General features: G+C 37.7%; 1 protein-coding gene across 1 annotated transcript in view; it reads right to left on the bottom strand.

Annotated features, from left to right (window-relative positions):
- The window catches only part of mtmr7a (myotubularin related protein 7a), a 16,245-nt gene extending 5,741 nt beyond the window's left edge, over nt 1-10,504 (bottom strand). Inside the window, exons 1-9 of the mRNA XM_024283451.2 lie at nt 10,219-10,504; nt 8,180-8,302; nt 7,576-7,738; nt 6,438-6,595; nt 6,227-6,355; nt 2,143-2,277; nt 1,857-1,989; nt 764-877; nt 247-251 (exon numbers count right to left, since the gene is read on the bottom strand). Coding sequence (XP_024139219.1) covers nt 247-251; nt 764-877; nt 1,857-1,989; nt 2,143-2,277; nt 6,227-6,355; nt 6,438-6,595; nt 7,576-7,738; nt 8,180-8,302; nt 10,219-10,242 — 984 coding nt within the window. The 5' untranslated portion in view covers nt 10,243-10,504. The remainder of the gene's footprint in view (nt 1-246; nt 252-763; nt 878-1,856; nt 1,990-2,142; nt 2,278-6,226; nt 6,356-6,437; nt 6,596-7,575; nt 7,739-8,179; nt 8,303-10,218) is intronic.
- Between the last annotated feature and the right edge of the window lie 7,431 nt (nt 10,505-17,935).

Genomic DNA, 17,935 nt, shown 5'->3' with positions numbered 1-17,935 from the left:
CATGGGTATAGGCAGCATACATCCCGGACAAGACCCCAGGCTCACGCTCACTCCAAACGAAAAAGAAGAATGCTTCTTTAGAGATTCTCAAAGCAAAGGGAACATGTAAAATTCACATTTTCATAAGGAAACAATGATGTCGTTTATTCTGGCTCAATAGTTTCACTGAATGCATTTAAATATTTGTTTGTTAAGCTTTTATTTCTTGACTATAAATAGATTTGAATTGAATGTAAAGAAAAACATTGCAACTTTTTGTCTCTAAATTATTTTTTTTATGTAATTGCATTTAATTAAATTAATTTTACTTTTAAACTGTTTTAAGCAAAAATGGTAACCCTTTAACATTGGGTAAAATTAGCAAAATAACACACGCTCTTCGAACTACACAATTAACACAATTTAAGTGGATTGTGAAGCTGCGAAAAGGGAATTTTAGTGCAAATATTTTAAATTTCAACATGTTTAATGGACACATTTTGTAAGTGGAGCCCAAATAGAGTCTTAAAAATGTGTGCAGTGATGGACGAACATGAGTTTTAAGCGCATTTCCATAGACGTCTCATTAGAAAAAGAACCAAGAACTAAAATTCTTAGTCCTTTTCCTATTCAATTTGGTTCTATTCAGAATAAATCAAACATAACACTCCAGATATTCAATGAAACACTGCTTACATTAGCAAAGATGGTCTCTTCCCACACACACTGTAGGGGTAATACTGAAGGAAATAGAGAGTCAGACAGTGGGGATTAGACTCCAGACTGACCTTAGCGATGAAGATGCCAGCATCCAGAACGGCTTTGATGTGCTTCAGCCAGCCTGAGCTCTCCAGGCCCTCCAGGAAGTCGGACATGGAGGGAGAACGCAGCTCGCTCACTGTAAACACACACAGCTGTGTCACGGACGCAAGCAAACCTCGTCGGCCGCCCACTTTTAGACCCAACCATAAAGCTGGCTCGGCCCTGTAAGGGGGTCACAGGGTTTCTGGGGCCTTTAAATTAAAATCCAGGCAATTCTCTGGCTTTGTGACATACCAACATCAAATCTTTGACTGATTGAATTTTATTCGAAAGATAAATAAATACTTGGAGAAAAGTGCAGTTCACAAAGCAACCACTAGGGACTTTCTTTTGGATACAAGCCAGTCAAAATCAGCTTAAAGACTGAAATGTTTTTTTGTGTTTTTGACAATGGCATTCTTCTGATGATGGAGGACATGTATAAATAAAATTCGGAGTATTTCTTTATTCAAAGGGCTGTGAATCCGGAGCAGACAAGAAATACCTGTTTGAAAAAGAGCTTATTAGTGCCGTAGAAAGTATGCAACAGGGAGAGGAAAGAGGGAAGTGTCGCTCTATACCAACTCATTTCTAACAGCTTTTTGTGCAGTCCAAAAGATTTTGGGAGATAAATTCCACTCACATAAGTTTTCACTATGACATGTTGCTTGCAGCACGCCCATAGATAATATGCATGAACATTTTCGCTCTACGACCTTGCCATTTTCTTGCCTGCCTGCTTCATGTTTGCCCATTTGTCATCCATATCCCCTGTATGGACAGTTGTGACTGGCGAGTGCAGTTGGGTGCAAAGAGGTCATCAGACTGAAGTATTCAAAGACTTTTCTTTGCTGCTAGGAGGTTGAAAAAGTTATCACAACTGAGAGCAGCAAGAACTCTTCAAACTTGAATTCAAATCATTCTCACGCCCTCTGTCTCTTCCTCTGGGGGGGTAGTATCCTGGGCCCTCCACTCCAAAATAGCTCTAAAATAAAATCCAGATGGATCCCATCGTACAGAGAGGGCCCCTGCACGACACCCACAAACTCTCCTCAAATTTAAGGATTAAATGTTACCTTCTAGCATCTTCTGCTGGCTGTTCCTCATGACGTGGATGTTCTCGATGCCCATGAACTGGAATTTGATGTTGGAGTAGTTGTCTTCATTTTCATAGCCTTTCCCTGCTGCCCGGTTTGCGATTGCGTTCAGCTTCAAGAGACGACAGGAACTTCAGTTATTTAAGATAAAAAAAAACAAAAACAGCTTTCAGTAACCCTCACAGCACAGGGCCGGGATGTTTTGAAACTGTGAGGATGAGCAGCTGCCCAAACGCATCTGAACTCACAGAAACAAGGTTCTCACCTTAGGCCTGGTGTCCACCACATACATGAAGTCGCTGTGGGGGTTGGACCTTAAGATGGCCTCCAGCATCTGCTCATCCTCCAGGCAGCGAGCGCTGAAACCAGACAGCGGCTGGCTGCTGCGGCAGATGGCAGCCTGGAAGGAGGAAAGATGGAGTTCAGTTAAAAATTATTTTACTATCTGGGATTTAAAACAGATTCACTTATTTATTTATTTTAATTCTGTTCCGGTTAATCCACAAAAGAGTTCTCATATCTCTATTTAGGAGCCACAAGGGAGCGGCTTGGAGAACTTTCACTGATTCTCCCTTTTGGACCCTTTAGATCTTTGCGTAAAGTGAATTTGACAAGCAGGACCTTCTGTTCTGGGAAGCTGACCTCATGAAGGACTCCCAACTGTTAAATCAAGACTCCATCTTACTTAAGGATGCATGACTTTCCCAAATAAAATCAACTTTAGCCCCCCCAAAAAAAGATTCCAACTTTCATTCAGGCATAAAAATGGACATGTTATGGACATTAATGGGAGGAAACACGTCTTTTCCTCACACACATGTAAGTGCTAGCATTTGCTACAACTTCCTGCCAAATTTTCAAAACAAGAGCTACATTTCACCAGATGTTTAAGGACTTTGTCATGGTGTTCATATTAGTCATGCTAATAATCTTTAATATTTTTGTTTTACCTTAAATCACCTGTAGGTACTAAGAAAGCATTTCTCATAGCAAAATGCTGCATTTTTGTCATATTTATGTTTAACTTCATGCTATATTAGATTAAACCAGATGAAATTGTGTTTTTAACATCTCTATGTGGCATCTACCTGCTGATTGAGAACATAAATAAAAAAATAAGCTCCAAATTGCATTTCTGAGTATTTCTTTATTCAAATTGTTTGAAACAGAACTTATTTGCCAAGCTGCTGGGCGGGTCATAAGCTCCCTACTACGAGCTCTCAGCAAGGGTTAGGGAAAAGGGGCGGGGTTGCTCTGCACAAACGGTCCCACCCACAACTCAGAGATGAATTTCTAATGAATTGATGCTGTTTTGCAGAAACTACGTTAAAGAAAAAGACAAATGTTTAAAAATATTTTGGCCCAAAAACAGCAAAATTATAATTAAAACACCACTGCGCACAATTTGGAGGAGGTCTTAATGTGAATGGTTAAAAAAAAAACTTCACTTTTTAGGAGGTGATTGAAATACATAAACACAACATATTTTGCATATACACAACATGTATATTCTGTAGATGAAAATTCTGTGAACACACATTTTCCTGGAAGAAGCTTTGTAGCTTTTATTTTATTTTTCACACAATTTAGTTTTTTTTTCTATCTGGATTCTCCTTGTCTTGGGACATTATGAGCAGAAAATCCTTTTTTTTTAATCTTCAATCCAGAAATATGCAAATAGTAGAAATTCTTTGATCACATTATTCAAAACTTCCTGGACAGTTCATTTCCCAATATTGTTATAAACAAGATGTCTAATTAGAGAATAGAAAAAAAGATGAGCAGAGAGGTTAAAGCTTATCTTTTCTTTTTAGTGTTTCAAAACTGAGTGTTGCTGAGTTCTTATGTTGTCCCGTACCTAATGTGCTGTGAATTTACTCAAGGTTTCACCCAAGTTTCTTTTAAGTCTTCAGTCATTGTAGCTTCTAATTCCTTCTTATTGATATTTTGCTGATGCTCTCTGGATGCGAGATACACAGAGACTGAACAAACTCTTGTGTTGACGGTGAAGTCGGGTGCATCCTTGGACTAGAACTCTGTGTTCTGGACCAGAGCTAGCTTCATACAAACGCTGACAGGATTTAGGGGCCCTGATGGGGATCTATTACCCAAAATAATGAAACAACTACACTCCACACCTCACTGTTCAGACTCTTCAGATGATCTGAATCCTTGTTTTTCCTTAACAGAATTAATATTATCCCACTAGGATTTCTTATTTTTATGTTGTTTTTAACATCTTCTTAAAGCATTTTTTGATGACTGAAGACATAAATAAAGAAAATTAAGCTTAAAGTTTTGTTTTTGAGTATTTCTCGTTTTTAGATTGTGGTGAATTAGGAGCAGACAAAAAAAATACTTTTGAAAAGAATTAGATCCAGGCTGGGATCTGGCTCCAAACTGTACTGGATAAGCTCCAATACTGCTCACCATTTTTGTTACACCAATAATATTAGGTTGGGGTGGTGAGTGGCTGTAAGCTAGCGGAGAGCGAGTAAACATGGATGATGGGAAATGGGGGCAGACGTACTCCACAACTCGGAGAGGAATTTTTGTCTCTGAAGAAACTTTTTTTAAATTTTGCCTTAAACGACATGATCATCATTGACAAACCACTGAACACTTTTAGAATAGCTCAAAAGCTGATCCGTTGTAGAGACATGTAGGTCGATCAACCTTCCAAGATTAAATGTCCTGGAGTTCACTGATAATTTCTATTTCTGCTGAGTAATCAGTTTGATTCATCTTTGAACTTTCTGCCAAGTAAAAATGTTTGGCTGCTTACAGAGGCAAGCTGGCACCAACTGATCATCAATCTCTATGGTTGCACAATCGACATCTTCTGTGACTAAAACATACAGTACGGCTCTTGTGTTGAGAATAAGTGCTGTATTGTTTGTATGCAGTTCTGGTGCTGGACTGGTACTTTTGAAACAGTTCTGGTTCATAAACACCAATTTTACCAAAAATGTTTAAAGGTGATGATGTGGCGTGATAGGGTTAATATGCCTAAGATCATTCATTTTGACAGTCTGCAGTGCAGCGCTGCATCTCTGTTTTCACACATGCATTTCACCGTTCATCGCCACAACAGTCTTTTGTCGTAAAGTACAGCCAAACTTTCACTCTGCATTTTGACTGAAGCTCCACCCACCTTCCTGGCCCCACCCACAATTGATAGAAATGTAAACCGACAGGCTAGAATAGACCAGTTCACCAAGAGCTCGTTTTGGGGCCATTGATGTGTTTTTAAATGTTGCCAACTTCTTGTAGAATATATAAAGAAGGATTGCACTGTTCATTTAGGTGAAATTCTTTGTCACATTTGCTACTAATTAACATCAAAATAGTGATTCCACAGTGAAATAGAGCAGACTGTTCATTGACATCGTCAGATAGTAATATTGACCATCAGTCAAGTATTAATGATTTTGATCAGATAGCTACATGTATCCAATATATCCAGTACAAGACAATATTTCACTTTTTTAATTATGACATAAGAATGATCTGAATATTAATGCATTTTTCACAAAAGTAAAATTGCAAAATACATGTTATTTAATGATCAGAACATTAAGCACTGAAACTTTCTTATAAAAAAGTAGCGTAAAAAGCAAAAATAAGACTGAACTACATGTTTGCTTTTAAATAATAATTAAATATTGTTGTGGAAGTTTTTAAAATCGATACAAGTATCGCCAAATAAAGTATTGCGATATTTCACTGAATTGATATTTTCTTACATCCCTCGTCCTTGTGGCATATTTTAGCCTTCTGAAAGTATAGAACTCTAATATATTAAAATGATATATGATGTAGGCCAAATGTTAAAATCATAACCTAATAGTATAAATTCTTTAGTTCAATCTGTCAGATGCTTTGTATGCAGATCTTGATTCTTCTTTATCTTTCTTGGTTGAGATGAGAGGCATTTGCATCATATCTGTTGCATAAGTACGTCGTTAACTGACTCACCTTTGGGCAAACCTCGTTTGCGGTAATTTTGTCTTTGAATACGTACTATAATGGCTAAGTAAATGCTTAGTTTAGCTCAGTGGTTGCCGTGTTTGCCATCCCATGAGCCCTTGACCTTTGAGTTTGCCAATAGGCAGCCATATCTTTAAGATAGTCTATTGTACAAAATTAAATAGAACACAAGTGACTGACATGTTCAATATGATATAAAGCACCAGCATTTTTCACTGGAGGTACTGTGTATGGCAGTACCGGTACCAATTTGGCCAGTTTTGGTACCCATCCCTAGTTGAGAAGTATAGATCAATCGTGAGACTATTTCTTAGGTTGTTTCTTTACGCATAATAGGTAAAAATGTTGAATCGACTCACATGGTTATCTTTGCAGTAGTAAGACAAAGCAGGAAATCTGCCTCTGCTTCTGAACTTGGAGCTTCCCACTATGACAGGAGGAGTGGCCGAGTCCGGTACCAGCAGGTCAGCGGGGTAGGTGTCACTCACCTTTCACGATGGGACAGAAAGGATTTATAAAACCCTGAAGTCCACGTAAAGAGGAAAAACCTGACCGAAACAGCAGCCTGACCTTATAGTGTCGATTGACAGAGGACAGTTTCCACTGGGAGTTTGGAAGTCCCATTCTCCGGTAATCAGCCCTGACGTCCACGATGACCCATTCCTGTTCTCGATCCTCGTCAGGGACATTCGGCTTATAGGAAAAGCAGTACAGCTCCTCGTATTTCTCTGCAAAAAACAGATGTGGCTCAATGCTTATACCTTATACTGCTTGAAAAATTGTGTTTTTTGGTAGGGATGTGAACATTAAAGCATTAATGCATGCGATTAATCAGTAATAATTAACGTGTTAATATGTATTAACGGAAATTAATCGAAGAAACAATCCTTTGCTCTTATTTGGCGGTATTATACCACTTATACCATGGTCGCTTACAAAAGAAATAAATATTTCATCAGTTTTTAGTACTTTCTTATTGCTATTTTTGTGGTTTAGATCACTTTTTCACAAAAAAACAGACTACTTGATCAGTGTTCTGGGGCCATATTGTACATATAAATTTTACCTGGTAATACATTGTAATTAATCGTGATTAATCCCACACAAAAGTGCGATTAATCCAATTTTTTTGTAATTAATTGACAGCAGTAATTAAAAATAAGTGTTCTAAATGCAGAGTTACGTGTGATTTCATATTGTGATTATTTGCAGATGATAAGTGGTCGACAAATACAGACTTAAAAAAAATTATAGCGATTAATCGCGATAAATTTTTCCAGTTTACAATTAATTCGTTAATTTTTTTGATACATTCCTAGTTCTAGTTTTTGGTGTTATTAACATGTTCTTGAGGCATTTTTCTCATGATGTACAGCATTTATAAAGAAAATTAAGCTTAAAATTGCATTTCTGAGTATTTTTATTCAAATTGATGTGAATCAGGAGCAGACGAAAAATTGCATGTGACCCGATATTGGGCCAAATTTCTGATAACCAACTGCCATTCTACAGAAACTATGACACTGTGTTCTCTTTGGGTAAAAATTGCATAATTATAATGAGAAAAAAAAAAAAACTCTGGGAACACATTTCAAATAGATCAAAAGATGATTGGAATGGGACTTAAATGGCACTGACTGGCCAAAGAAAGCAGGAGAGAAAAGCTATTGATGGTGAGATGTTCAGCAGTGTTTTGAACTCAATCCACCTGGCTGGGAGAGGCGCTGCAGAGACAGGAAAACATCCAGGCAATCCGACTCCTGAGGAACGATGAAGTGCAGAACCTGGAAGTTCTTACAGTGAATGAGCAGTGGACATCCCGATTCAGTGGAGGCCTGTTTCTCCACACTGCACACCAAACTGTGCAGCACCTGATGAAAGCAAAACGTAGCAAATATGTCAGATTCAGTTACAGCATTTTCTGCTCATAAACTTTCAGGAATCTGAGAACTTGTGGAGAAAATCTTCACTTCATTTCCACACTCATCATGTCTCTGGACTGCTATTCTTTATCTCTTTTGGTGTAACTTCACTCTTCTATTTGGTTTTTTTTTTGCAAAATAAAATAAATATATATGGCTATATTTTTCGAAAATTAATATTTAAAGTTCTTATATTCTTATTCTTAAGATTCTTAAGATTCTTATATAGGATCAATAATATATATATATATATATAAAGTTTGTTCCAAAATATGTGCTCCTAATTTTTTATTCTTTACCAACTTATTTGTTTGTAAATATGATTTTTTTTTTTTGGAGAAAAATATAACAATTTTGAAGGTTTGACCTCTTCCATGAAGCATTACCCACCCATGTTTCCCTGCGCTGTGGAGCAAGGCTCTCCACAAAGATGGAGTGTGTGGCTGTCAGGTACAGAGTGCCAACCCGGCACCTTCTGGGAGAAACTCTGTCCAGAAGTTTGACATTCTCCACCTGCAGAGAAATAATCAGGAACGGATGAACGGCTACAGACTGCCGCTCTACATAAGCTGTAACTCACAATGAAACCTTGAATGTGTTTTAACTGACACCATGGAGAAGTCAAAAGATCTCTCAACAATGATTTAGACTAGAGCTAATGCTTTCTTAATGTTATGACGATGATTCATAGTGAGATCTGCTCTCCATAAAAAGCTGTAGAGAAATTCAATTAAACTCAGCTGTTTGATAATTGTCCAGAATGAAGTAAAATCATCAGGTTGCCCATTTTGGCTAAATTAGTTCTAACAGACTACATCAAACATTTTGCTCCCTGATGTTTGCAAAAACACTTACTATTAATGTAGAGAAAATAAATATTTATTGTACAATTTTCAAGATATTAATCTTCAAAATCAGCAGTTTTGTACTTTGACTTAGAAGAGCAAATAGACAAAATTTGACATTTTTGATTATAGATTAGGTGTGAATGTGAGAGTGAATGTGTGTGTGACTGAGGCCCTGAGACAGACTGGCGACCTGTCCAGGGTGTACCCCGCCTTCGCCCATCAGTAGCCGGGATAGGCTCCGGCACCCCCGCGACCCCGAAAGGGAAGAAGCGGATAAGAAGATGGATGGATGGATGGATGATTATAGATTATTTCCAAAAAACACAAGGTGACACAAAACTTTTTGGTCAGCCATGTTTAAAATGATGCATCATATTGTTAAGTTTAAGTCCAGTTAAATTTTGTGTACATTTTTAGAGAAATTTATCTTCAAAATCAGCAGTTTTCTACTTTGAGTGAGTAGACAAAATTACCATTTTTGATTATAGATTAGAGTTGTTCTTTTTGGTTATTATTAACTCCCATTAAACGCGAAGTAATTTCTAATCTTTAATAGTAACAATAAAAGATATAACATAAAGCTCAGGAAATTTTTAGTAGATGTTAAGAGAATTTCTTCAAAGTCAGGCATTATTGTCTTGGTGTTGAAGGAGAAATTAGTTAGTTTCCTCATTTTAATATGAATTTCTTCAACTGCTAAATGATGTTCCTATTGGTATTTACTATTCAAAAAAATGAGGCCAGAAAAATTTAGAGTAGATTTGTGGAAAAATTTCTTCTTAAAGTCAAATATTCTTTTCATGACAAAGCGAAGCAAAATATGCAATTTGGATTATTTAATTTTTCTTTAAAAATTAACATTGGTTGAAGCTTTTTGCTCACTGATGCTTAAAACATGCATTACTGTGCATCGAATTGGGACAAGAAATGTGGAAATTGGAGAAATTTAAATTCAACTGTTCAACCTGTTCTTGGTATAAGTAAAAATGATATAATTCTAATATTCTATTATGATTTCTCCAAATCCAACCGAAGTAATGAAAAATGTTTTGTTCAGTTCCTAAACTCTATTAAAAACACAATGAATAGTTTTGGGGAAAATATTGTCCAAAATATTAATATTAAAAAATAGAAAATAAAAGAAAAGTATTGTTTTATTTATTAATATCTCAAAGAGAACATTATATTTGGCTGTTGGGAGTGAAAAATAGTAATTTAATTATTACAGTGGTGCTGATTTGGATATTTTTTTTTATTCTAAACTGTACAGCAAAATTTGCAGCATGCAACTTTCAAAACATTCATAAAATATGAGAACTAAATCGCCGTGAGGCGTTTGAGTGCAGCTTTTACCGTAATGTTTGCTTGAAACGCGCATTTGAGATGTCCGACTGTTTTAAAGGCAGCATAATCAACATCTGCAGCCATGACCTGCACGTGTGTCAACCTCTCTCTGCACTGCTAACACAATCATGCACACGCACGTTAACTCGAGACGGTTTTTATGTTTATTGCCTGAAAAAAAAAAAGCATTTTGTTATATTTCAACGTGGCAGCGCGGAAAATGCGCAGTCCGGTTACCTTCGGCAGTCGGATGTGCTCCATCACCCCGAGCTTCCTTGTCGCTGAGTGTAAAACGTAGTAAATGTCTTTACATCACTCATCATATGCCACCGTGTTCCTAAATTTTGTGTTTTTTTATTTAAATGTTAAGGGCGTTTGTCAGCTGCAGCTCTGATGTGGAAATCTGCCATCATTTTGCCTCTGTTGTCATAAATCGGAGTTGTTCCGCAGGGTCCTAGAGTCCACCCAGTTTAGAGCAGCAGCTCCAGGCAGTATCCTCCGTCGAGAAGGCTACCGGAAGTAACTGGGTTTTAAAAATTAAATGTCAATGTATAAAACATAATAATTAAAATGTACTTATAGTTTTGGTTGATAAAAACAATTTGTCATTAAATAATAATACTTAGAATTGATTGTGAAGGTTCATCTTTTTTCCCAAAACTTTTCTAATAACAAATAAAAAAAAAGAAAAGTGGAAAAAAAGTCAAAGTTAAAATTTAGGATTTTACATATTAAGACATTGTATAAAAAAGTAAAATAAATAAATAAAGATAGTGTTGTCTTCCATAATTGAACATCACAGCTGCAGTAATCGCTGAATATTATTGCTATTATTACTATTATTAGTTGTAGTAATAGTATTTTGATAATTAGAAATTAGACAAAACTTGCCTGTATTACATATGTGTTGGCCTTAGGGATGCTTGGTAAAAAATATATATATTTTTTGCCTGTTTTCTTGTGTTAGCGACATCTGCTATCTTGTTAACACAAGAAAACATGTTTTTTTCTTAAGATAAAAGTCCCAGGTGGCAGGCCTGCACCTCTCTTGCATGATTCCTTTACCTGGTCACTATGAAACTGACAATAACCGCAGGATTAATGAGCTGCAGCTGCCTGCGCAGATGTACCCTGGCCATCCTTCTTCTCAAATGACGATGGCTGATAAAATGATTAAACTGGTCAATAAGTTCTTCTGGTGTTCGACATTTTCTCAAAGAAACTGCTTTGTTTTTGCTTCAAATTGTAGAAGGATTTATTATTTTGTTCAATTACACCAGAATAAGCCAACAGAAAAGTTTTCTTAATTGTTACTTGTTTATAAGCAAATAAAAAAATTGGATTTTTCGGAATTTGTTGGTTTTTTTGCTGTTGTTTTGTAATACACAGCTCATACATCAAAGCAAAACACACAAAAAATTAAGGTTTGAACTGAATCGTGAGGAAAATAAGTCGTTACATTTCAAAATGTCATCATAACTTTTTTGTACAGAGATATAAAAACACATTTGTTGCTGAGGGTGGAACAATTTGTTTTTGTTTACCACAAAATATTAGCACAAAACACATGTTAAAATCAGAAGATTTGACTTTTGAACAAACTCTACAGCTGAAAAAAGGGTTGCCATGTTTTTTTGCAGGTGCGTGCTTTACTCCTTCTCATTTTTTGGGTGGTTGTGGTGGGTCATCCTTCATATTGTAGCTTTAGGAGCAACTATTAATGAGCAGATAACACGTCAATATCTTGAGAAAACAAGCAGAGAAAAATATTAGTAGACATGGATGTTCTTGTCTCCCATACTCAACCGTGTAGGACTAAACAATAAAGACAGATGAGAGAATCATCCTCTGTCACTTCTGAAGAACTTGGGGAGTAAGCCTGGTTTATTTGTCCGACTGAGTCCACCAGAATAAGTTTTATTTTTCTCTACCAAGAGGATTCACCAATACACATGTTCTGTACAGCATGTTTTTGACAGTAGGAGGAGCCTAGAATGTAGAGAGAACATGCACACTCCGTATAGTCAGAATCCAGTTGAGGTTATAACCAGGACCTTCTCTCTTTCAAATAATTTTAAGATTTGCGGTTGATTTTTATAAATTTAGGAGGATTTAGCACTACAAAGTCAAATATTCCTTGTTTTTGTGCAACTCTTATGTGTCATTTTCTTCTCTGTGAATGTTTCTTGTTTGTTCTGGAGCCTTTTTTTTGTTTTTTTTGCAGCACCACAATATTATGTAACGGCAGCAAAAAAAGTACAAGATATAATGAAGTATGAAAATCTGACACATTCCAGGGCCACGCCTGTTGCTCCCTATGTTTCACAAGTGCTTCACCTGAGAGCACTTCGTGTCAAAACATGTCAAAATGTTCGGCTCAGTAAAGAGCTTTCAGGGTCAAAATCTGAGAAGTAAAAAACGAGTTCCACATTTCCATTTTTTTGCAAAGATTCCCAACATGAGAACGTTTCATGTATTGCCCAATCACATTTAGCTCCTTTTGACAGATCCAAGCCGCACTGATCCGCCCCAACACATTTGTAGGTCATATAACTCTGCAAAACTGCCAAACTCTGGCAACTTTGTTTTTGGTACACTGAGAACAGCAAACCTTTGGATTTGCATTGAAAAGGAAGACACTTTGCTTAAATAACATGTCAGTTTTGAAGGCAGGAGGACGCTGCATGCAGAGAAAGCTTTTCATATGTAAACAAATGTGGTTTAAAGCCCGATGACTCTGCAGACTGACAAACTGTTGGAGCTAAGATGCTTTCAAAGGAGTTATTTCACTAAAAACAAGCATTTTTTTTTTGTTTTAAGCAGTGCTGCTGCACAGACTTTCTTTGCACACTGATGATAAAATAACTGTTTTTATTGGCAATTGGTAAAAATAATAAAATGTTTTATTTTCAAGTAATGCAACCCCCCTAAATACAAATAAATAAAATCATTAATCTTTTCTTAGTTTTAAGTTTTTGCTTCTTGGGAAAGTTGGAATTAAACTGAGGACACAAGAAGCAGAAAAATCACAAATTACATTGAAAGAATCTGTCGCTGCTGCCAAATGAACCAAAATGTCTAATTCATCCCAGCCTGTGCAAATTACATCCCCACTGAGATTTAAATCCTTGATCCAAAACCCACTTTTGGTATTTTAAAGCATGAACGTTATCTGTTCTTTACATGCGACCTCTATCCTTTTCACTGAGAGCATAATCCACGACACAAAACTGTCAGGGATTGGTGGTGGAGGACCCAAACGCAGGAGACAGGACATGGTGGCAGAAACTAAAACATTTACTTAATAAACTCAAACATAACAAAACCAGGAGAACACAAACCAGTGACGTGACATAACAGAACAGATGACCTGACAATGAGAACTGAAGACCAGACACTTAAATAGGCTGAGGGTGATTGACTAAATGAAAACAGCTGTGGGTGATTTGACCAGAACATGGAGAGACTGACAGGGAAAACAGAACATGAAAAACCGAGGCATGGATCATGACAGTACCCCTCCCCTAAAGGGCAGATCCCAGATGCCCAAACATCTGTGAGGAGGGGACCTGGAACAAAAAACAAGTCCGAAAGATGGGGATCCTGCAGCCAGACGGATGCGAGGGGTATTGGAACCCCTCCAGGAACAGACGTGGAGAGGAGCGGTCCCGGTGACTCTCCCCAGGGACAGGGAACATGAAGGGGAGCAGTCCCAGCAACCCTCCTCCAGAACCAGAAACAGCCAAGGGGGGACGAGCGGTGACCATCCCCAGGGACAGGAAGGAGCGGTCCCGGTGACCCTCCTCAGGAACAGGCACATGAAGAGGAGCGGCCCCGGCGACCCTCCTTAGGAACAGAATGGATGGCCCCGACAGTCCCCCTCAGGAACGGATTAGATGGATGAAGTCATGAGATGAAAACTGCTACAGGAAACCCCATCTGGCATGGCGTGGCGTGGCATGGCATGGACTGCAGTGGCAGAGAATCCCGCCACTGCAGCAAAGGTTCTCCTGCTGGGTCCAAGGTGGTCAGGTCATACTGTCAGGGATTGGTGGTGGAGGACCCAAACGCAGGAGACAGGACATGGTGGCAGAAACTAAAACATTTACTTAATAAACTCAAACATAACAAAACCAGGAGAACACAAACCAGTGACGTGACATAACAGAACAGATGACCTGACAATGAGAACTGAAGACCAGACACTTAAATAGGCTGAGGGTGATTGACTAAATGAAAACAGCTGTGGGTGATTTGACCAGAACATGGAGAGACTGACAGGGAAAACAGAACATGAAAAACCGAGGCATGGATCATGACACAAAACACAACCCTGACCCAGATTCAGACAGGAAATGACTTGTGTTAGAGCCTGAGGAGATTCATCCTCAGTGCTAGTCTGCATCAATAACACCAAAACCTCATGTTCAATAAAAAGAGCATTAAGTCAAATAAAGGGTTTGGACCTTCAAGCTTCAGAGTCCAGACAGTTCCAAAATGCAATATAGAGGGTTTTTGTTGAATAAAGTACGCTGAATTATGTATCTACACCAGGACTCCACAGTAAAAACTATCATGTGGGAAAAACATTCGGAAAATAAGGTTAATTATAACATTTCTTTAAAATGTCAGAACTTGATATAAAGCTTTTATTAAAATCTTAAGAAGAAGAAAAAAATGTTTTGTAGTTATTTCATCACACAGGAAAGTTAATTAAACCTGTGTGTAAATAAACATTTCAGACTTCTGTGTTCAAAACTCTTTGAGTTTCTATGTTGGTTTTCTGGCTCTACGTACTAATCATGTGGTTTCGAACACTTGCTAAATGCTAAACTGGCTAAACTTTGACCAACCAGGGACTCGGCTTCGTTAGTGATGAATGGATGATGATCCTTTAACTCAAGCAGTGGTTTAAAATTTGATCATGGAGGAGAAATTTGGGGCTATGTCCGAATTCCCACCCTGATCCCTAACTACTAAAAAACTATCAAGTGCAGGACCATCTAGTCCCTAGATTTTAAAAGTCATTTGGACAGCCGTGCTCACCACTTTGTTTTATTTTACTAAACCGCGGATGTGAAGCCACAGATTTCACAGTGAAAATCTAATCAATGGGAACCTTTTCCAACAACTATTTATGAATCCGCTGTGTTCTATTGATGAAAATGTTGATGGTTTATTAAAAATTTTACATTTAAACACATTTTATTTGCAAAAATTGTTCAAATGCAATGCATTGTGGTCTATATTCCTTTATTATTTAGCTATCTATGCTTCTGTTTGCTGCAGTGCAGTTCAAGTGTTGTTCCTCTGAGAGGGAGAAATTTCAGTTTCCAGGTGCCCCTGTTCTTGGCCGTGGACCTCGCCTCTGGCTGGTCATCTCACATCTCGGAGTGGCACAGATTCCTGGTGGATTGTTTGTGCTCCTGTTCTTGGCTGTGGACCTCGCCTCTGGCTGGTCGTCTCGCATCTCGAAGTGGGACAGATTCCCAGTGGTTTGTTTGTGCTCCTGTTCTTGGCTGTGGACCTCGCCCCTACCTATCTTCCAGTTCTATCCGGGTCAACACTATTCAAATATGTAGTTGCAGAGTTAGATAAAAAGAATTCTTCTTTAAAAGTCCGGTTCCGTCCTGCAAGAGGATCCCTCCTTCATGTGGACATCCCTGAGGTTTCTTCTTTTTTTTTCCTGGAATTAGTTTTCAACCCAGGGGTGTAGCATTAGAAGAGCTACTACACATATGCCAGGTCTCCTTCTTCTCAGGGTGATATACTGAATACTGCTGAGAGGTATGAGATAAATCAGTCATGTACTCTTCTCTTTCATAGTTAGGATATACTCTAGCATCCCCCAAAACCCTGTTTAGGATACAGTTGGTGCTGATGATAAATTAACAGATGAAGAAGTGGGGTTTTTTTCTCTTTTTTCCAAACAGCACAGCAGACATATTTATGAATTGCACCGGGAAGTAGTGAGGATAATTCACCCTGTTGGCTCAAGATTTCCATAGTAATAGCAATTCAGAAATGCATCTGACAGAACAACCCATTAAAAAAAGAGTCTATTAGCTTCTCACCAACATATAACAAAGTATTCTATTACTACTATTTCTGCCATCCTACAGCAAATATCACTGATACATTTTAGTTTACTTTTTTTAAACATAGTTTGGCAGTAACTTCAAAAAACAGAAAAGGAGACAAGCAGAAATAAGGCAAAGAACCTGATTTTGACTATTTTAGCTTTAAGTGGGTTTCTAAGAATGTATGTATAAAATATGACACACAGTTTAAAGATGAGACAAAAAGTAATGATAGGTAAAGCATGGTTAATTATTGTAGTCTTCAAATTACAATACTTGTCTGCACCATTAACAATGCCAGTAAAAGCTGCTGTTGAACCATTTTAGAACTTATGTATCTGTACTTTAAATCCCCTCATAGAGTCAAAAACTAGGTCTCTAATTATTAAACCTCCACCCCCATGCTTCACAGCTGGAGGCGTTTAACATTTTTAAACTGAAAAAGCATTTCATGGCTGTCCATCATTATCTGTTTTCATTGCCATGTTCTCTTATAGATATTATACTTTCTCCTTACGGCTTGTTCAAACAGGCTGAACTTGTTTCGTCTGTTTCACGTTTTACTTTAAGGGAATTTCTTCTCAGCTTTTATCATGTTGACTTAAATAATTTCGTGGAAAATGAGCTGTTTTTATTGTTTGTGAAGCACCTTTGTCTCCCTTTGGAGTGAAGAACTATTGATAGTTTAACAAGAAAAAAAACATTTTCACTTTTCCAGTTAGTGTAAAACAGTCTATGAATTGCATTGTTGTAAAGCAGGACAGTGATCTTTGATCAATTCCCTATCTGCAGAGACATTTGTTGTATTTGTAAACTTATTTTCAAATACTTTCCCTATTTTAATCTTCACTTACCATTGAAAGTGTAACTTTAAAATCAAACATTTTGCTGTAAAAATATTTTTTTTAACTTGCAAGATCTATAAAAGTTATATTTATTCAATTAACAGTTTAATTTCCAAATCTCTCTTAGTTATGTATTGAAGAAATGCATTACATTTAGAGACTAAATGCAGCATAAACCTGAGATAATTATAGGAATCTTCTTATTTCCTGCCTGCTGTGTCATTAGGGGTTAAATTTAGCCCGCAGTCCTGTTTTATTTTTCCCAAATTGAGACATCAGCATCTTTCTTTCACCTGGGACCTTCCCATGTTTTAAATGTGGATGCCGCTCTTGCTGTTGTCTGCCTCATCACTAATTGTTCTCTCCAGCATTTCCTGGTTACGGTGACGTTAACTGGAGCGAGCAGTCCCCACCGTCTGCAAGACAAACACCACTCAATCTGTTGACCATGTCCACATTTTTGAAGCCAGGTCACTTAACCAGCGTCGACCAAATGCATTCAATTGGCTGCACACTATTAGTGCATGTCAATAACAAAATACTGTGAGCCAGTTGGCTGTCCATCATTTCCATGGAGACAGTTCAGGCTGCTTAAGGAGCAAGAATGCCTAATCAAAAGAAAAAAAAAAAGAGGAGGTTTTTGTCCTGGAAGCAAAAAAAAAGATCCGAACAATCAATTTTCTGACCTACTTTACAGGTGACTCAGCAGAAAACACAAACGATTAGTCATCTTGGATCCAAATTGGATGATTTTTCAGCTTTTCACAAAGCAGCCTCCAGGTCAAACTATGAACTCCATCATTTGGGGTCTTCCGGGCAGCCGTCCATGCTCTTTGCCTGCTCGGGTGGACAGCCAAACTCAGAAAAGGCTTGTTGTGATGCCTTCAAGTCTTCGGAGCCAGATGCCACCTTCCCACTGAGGTCCTGAACTGGTTTGAGCTGGTCTCAGCAGAACTCCCTGACCTTCATGAACTCACTTCTGTTTGATAGAAAATGTAGGCATTTTTCCTTCCAAGGGTGCCTTTTTTT

The sequence above is a fragment of the Oryzias melastigma genome, linkage group LG10, assembly GCF_002922805.2.
Source record: "Oryzias melastigma strain HK-1 linkage group LG10, ASM292280v2, whole genome shotgun sequence".
Lineage (NCBI taxonomy): Eukaryota > Metazoa > Chordata > Actinopteri > Beloniformes > Adrianichthyidae > Oryzias > Oryzias melastigma.
This window is presented reverse-complemented; position numbering and strand designations above follow the sequence as displayed.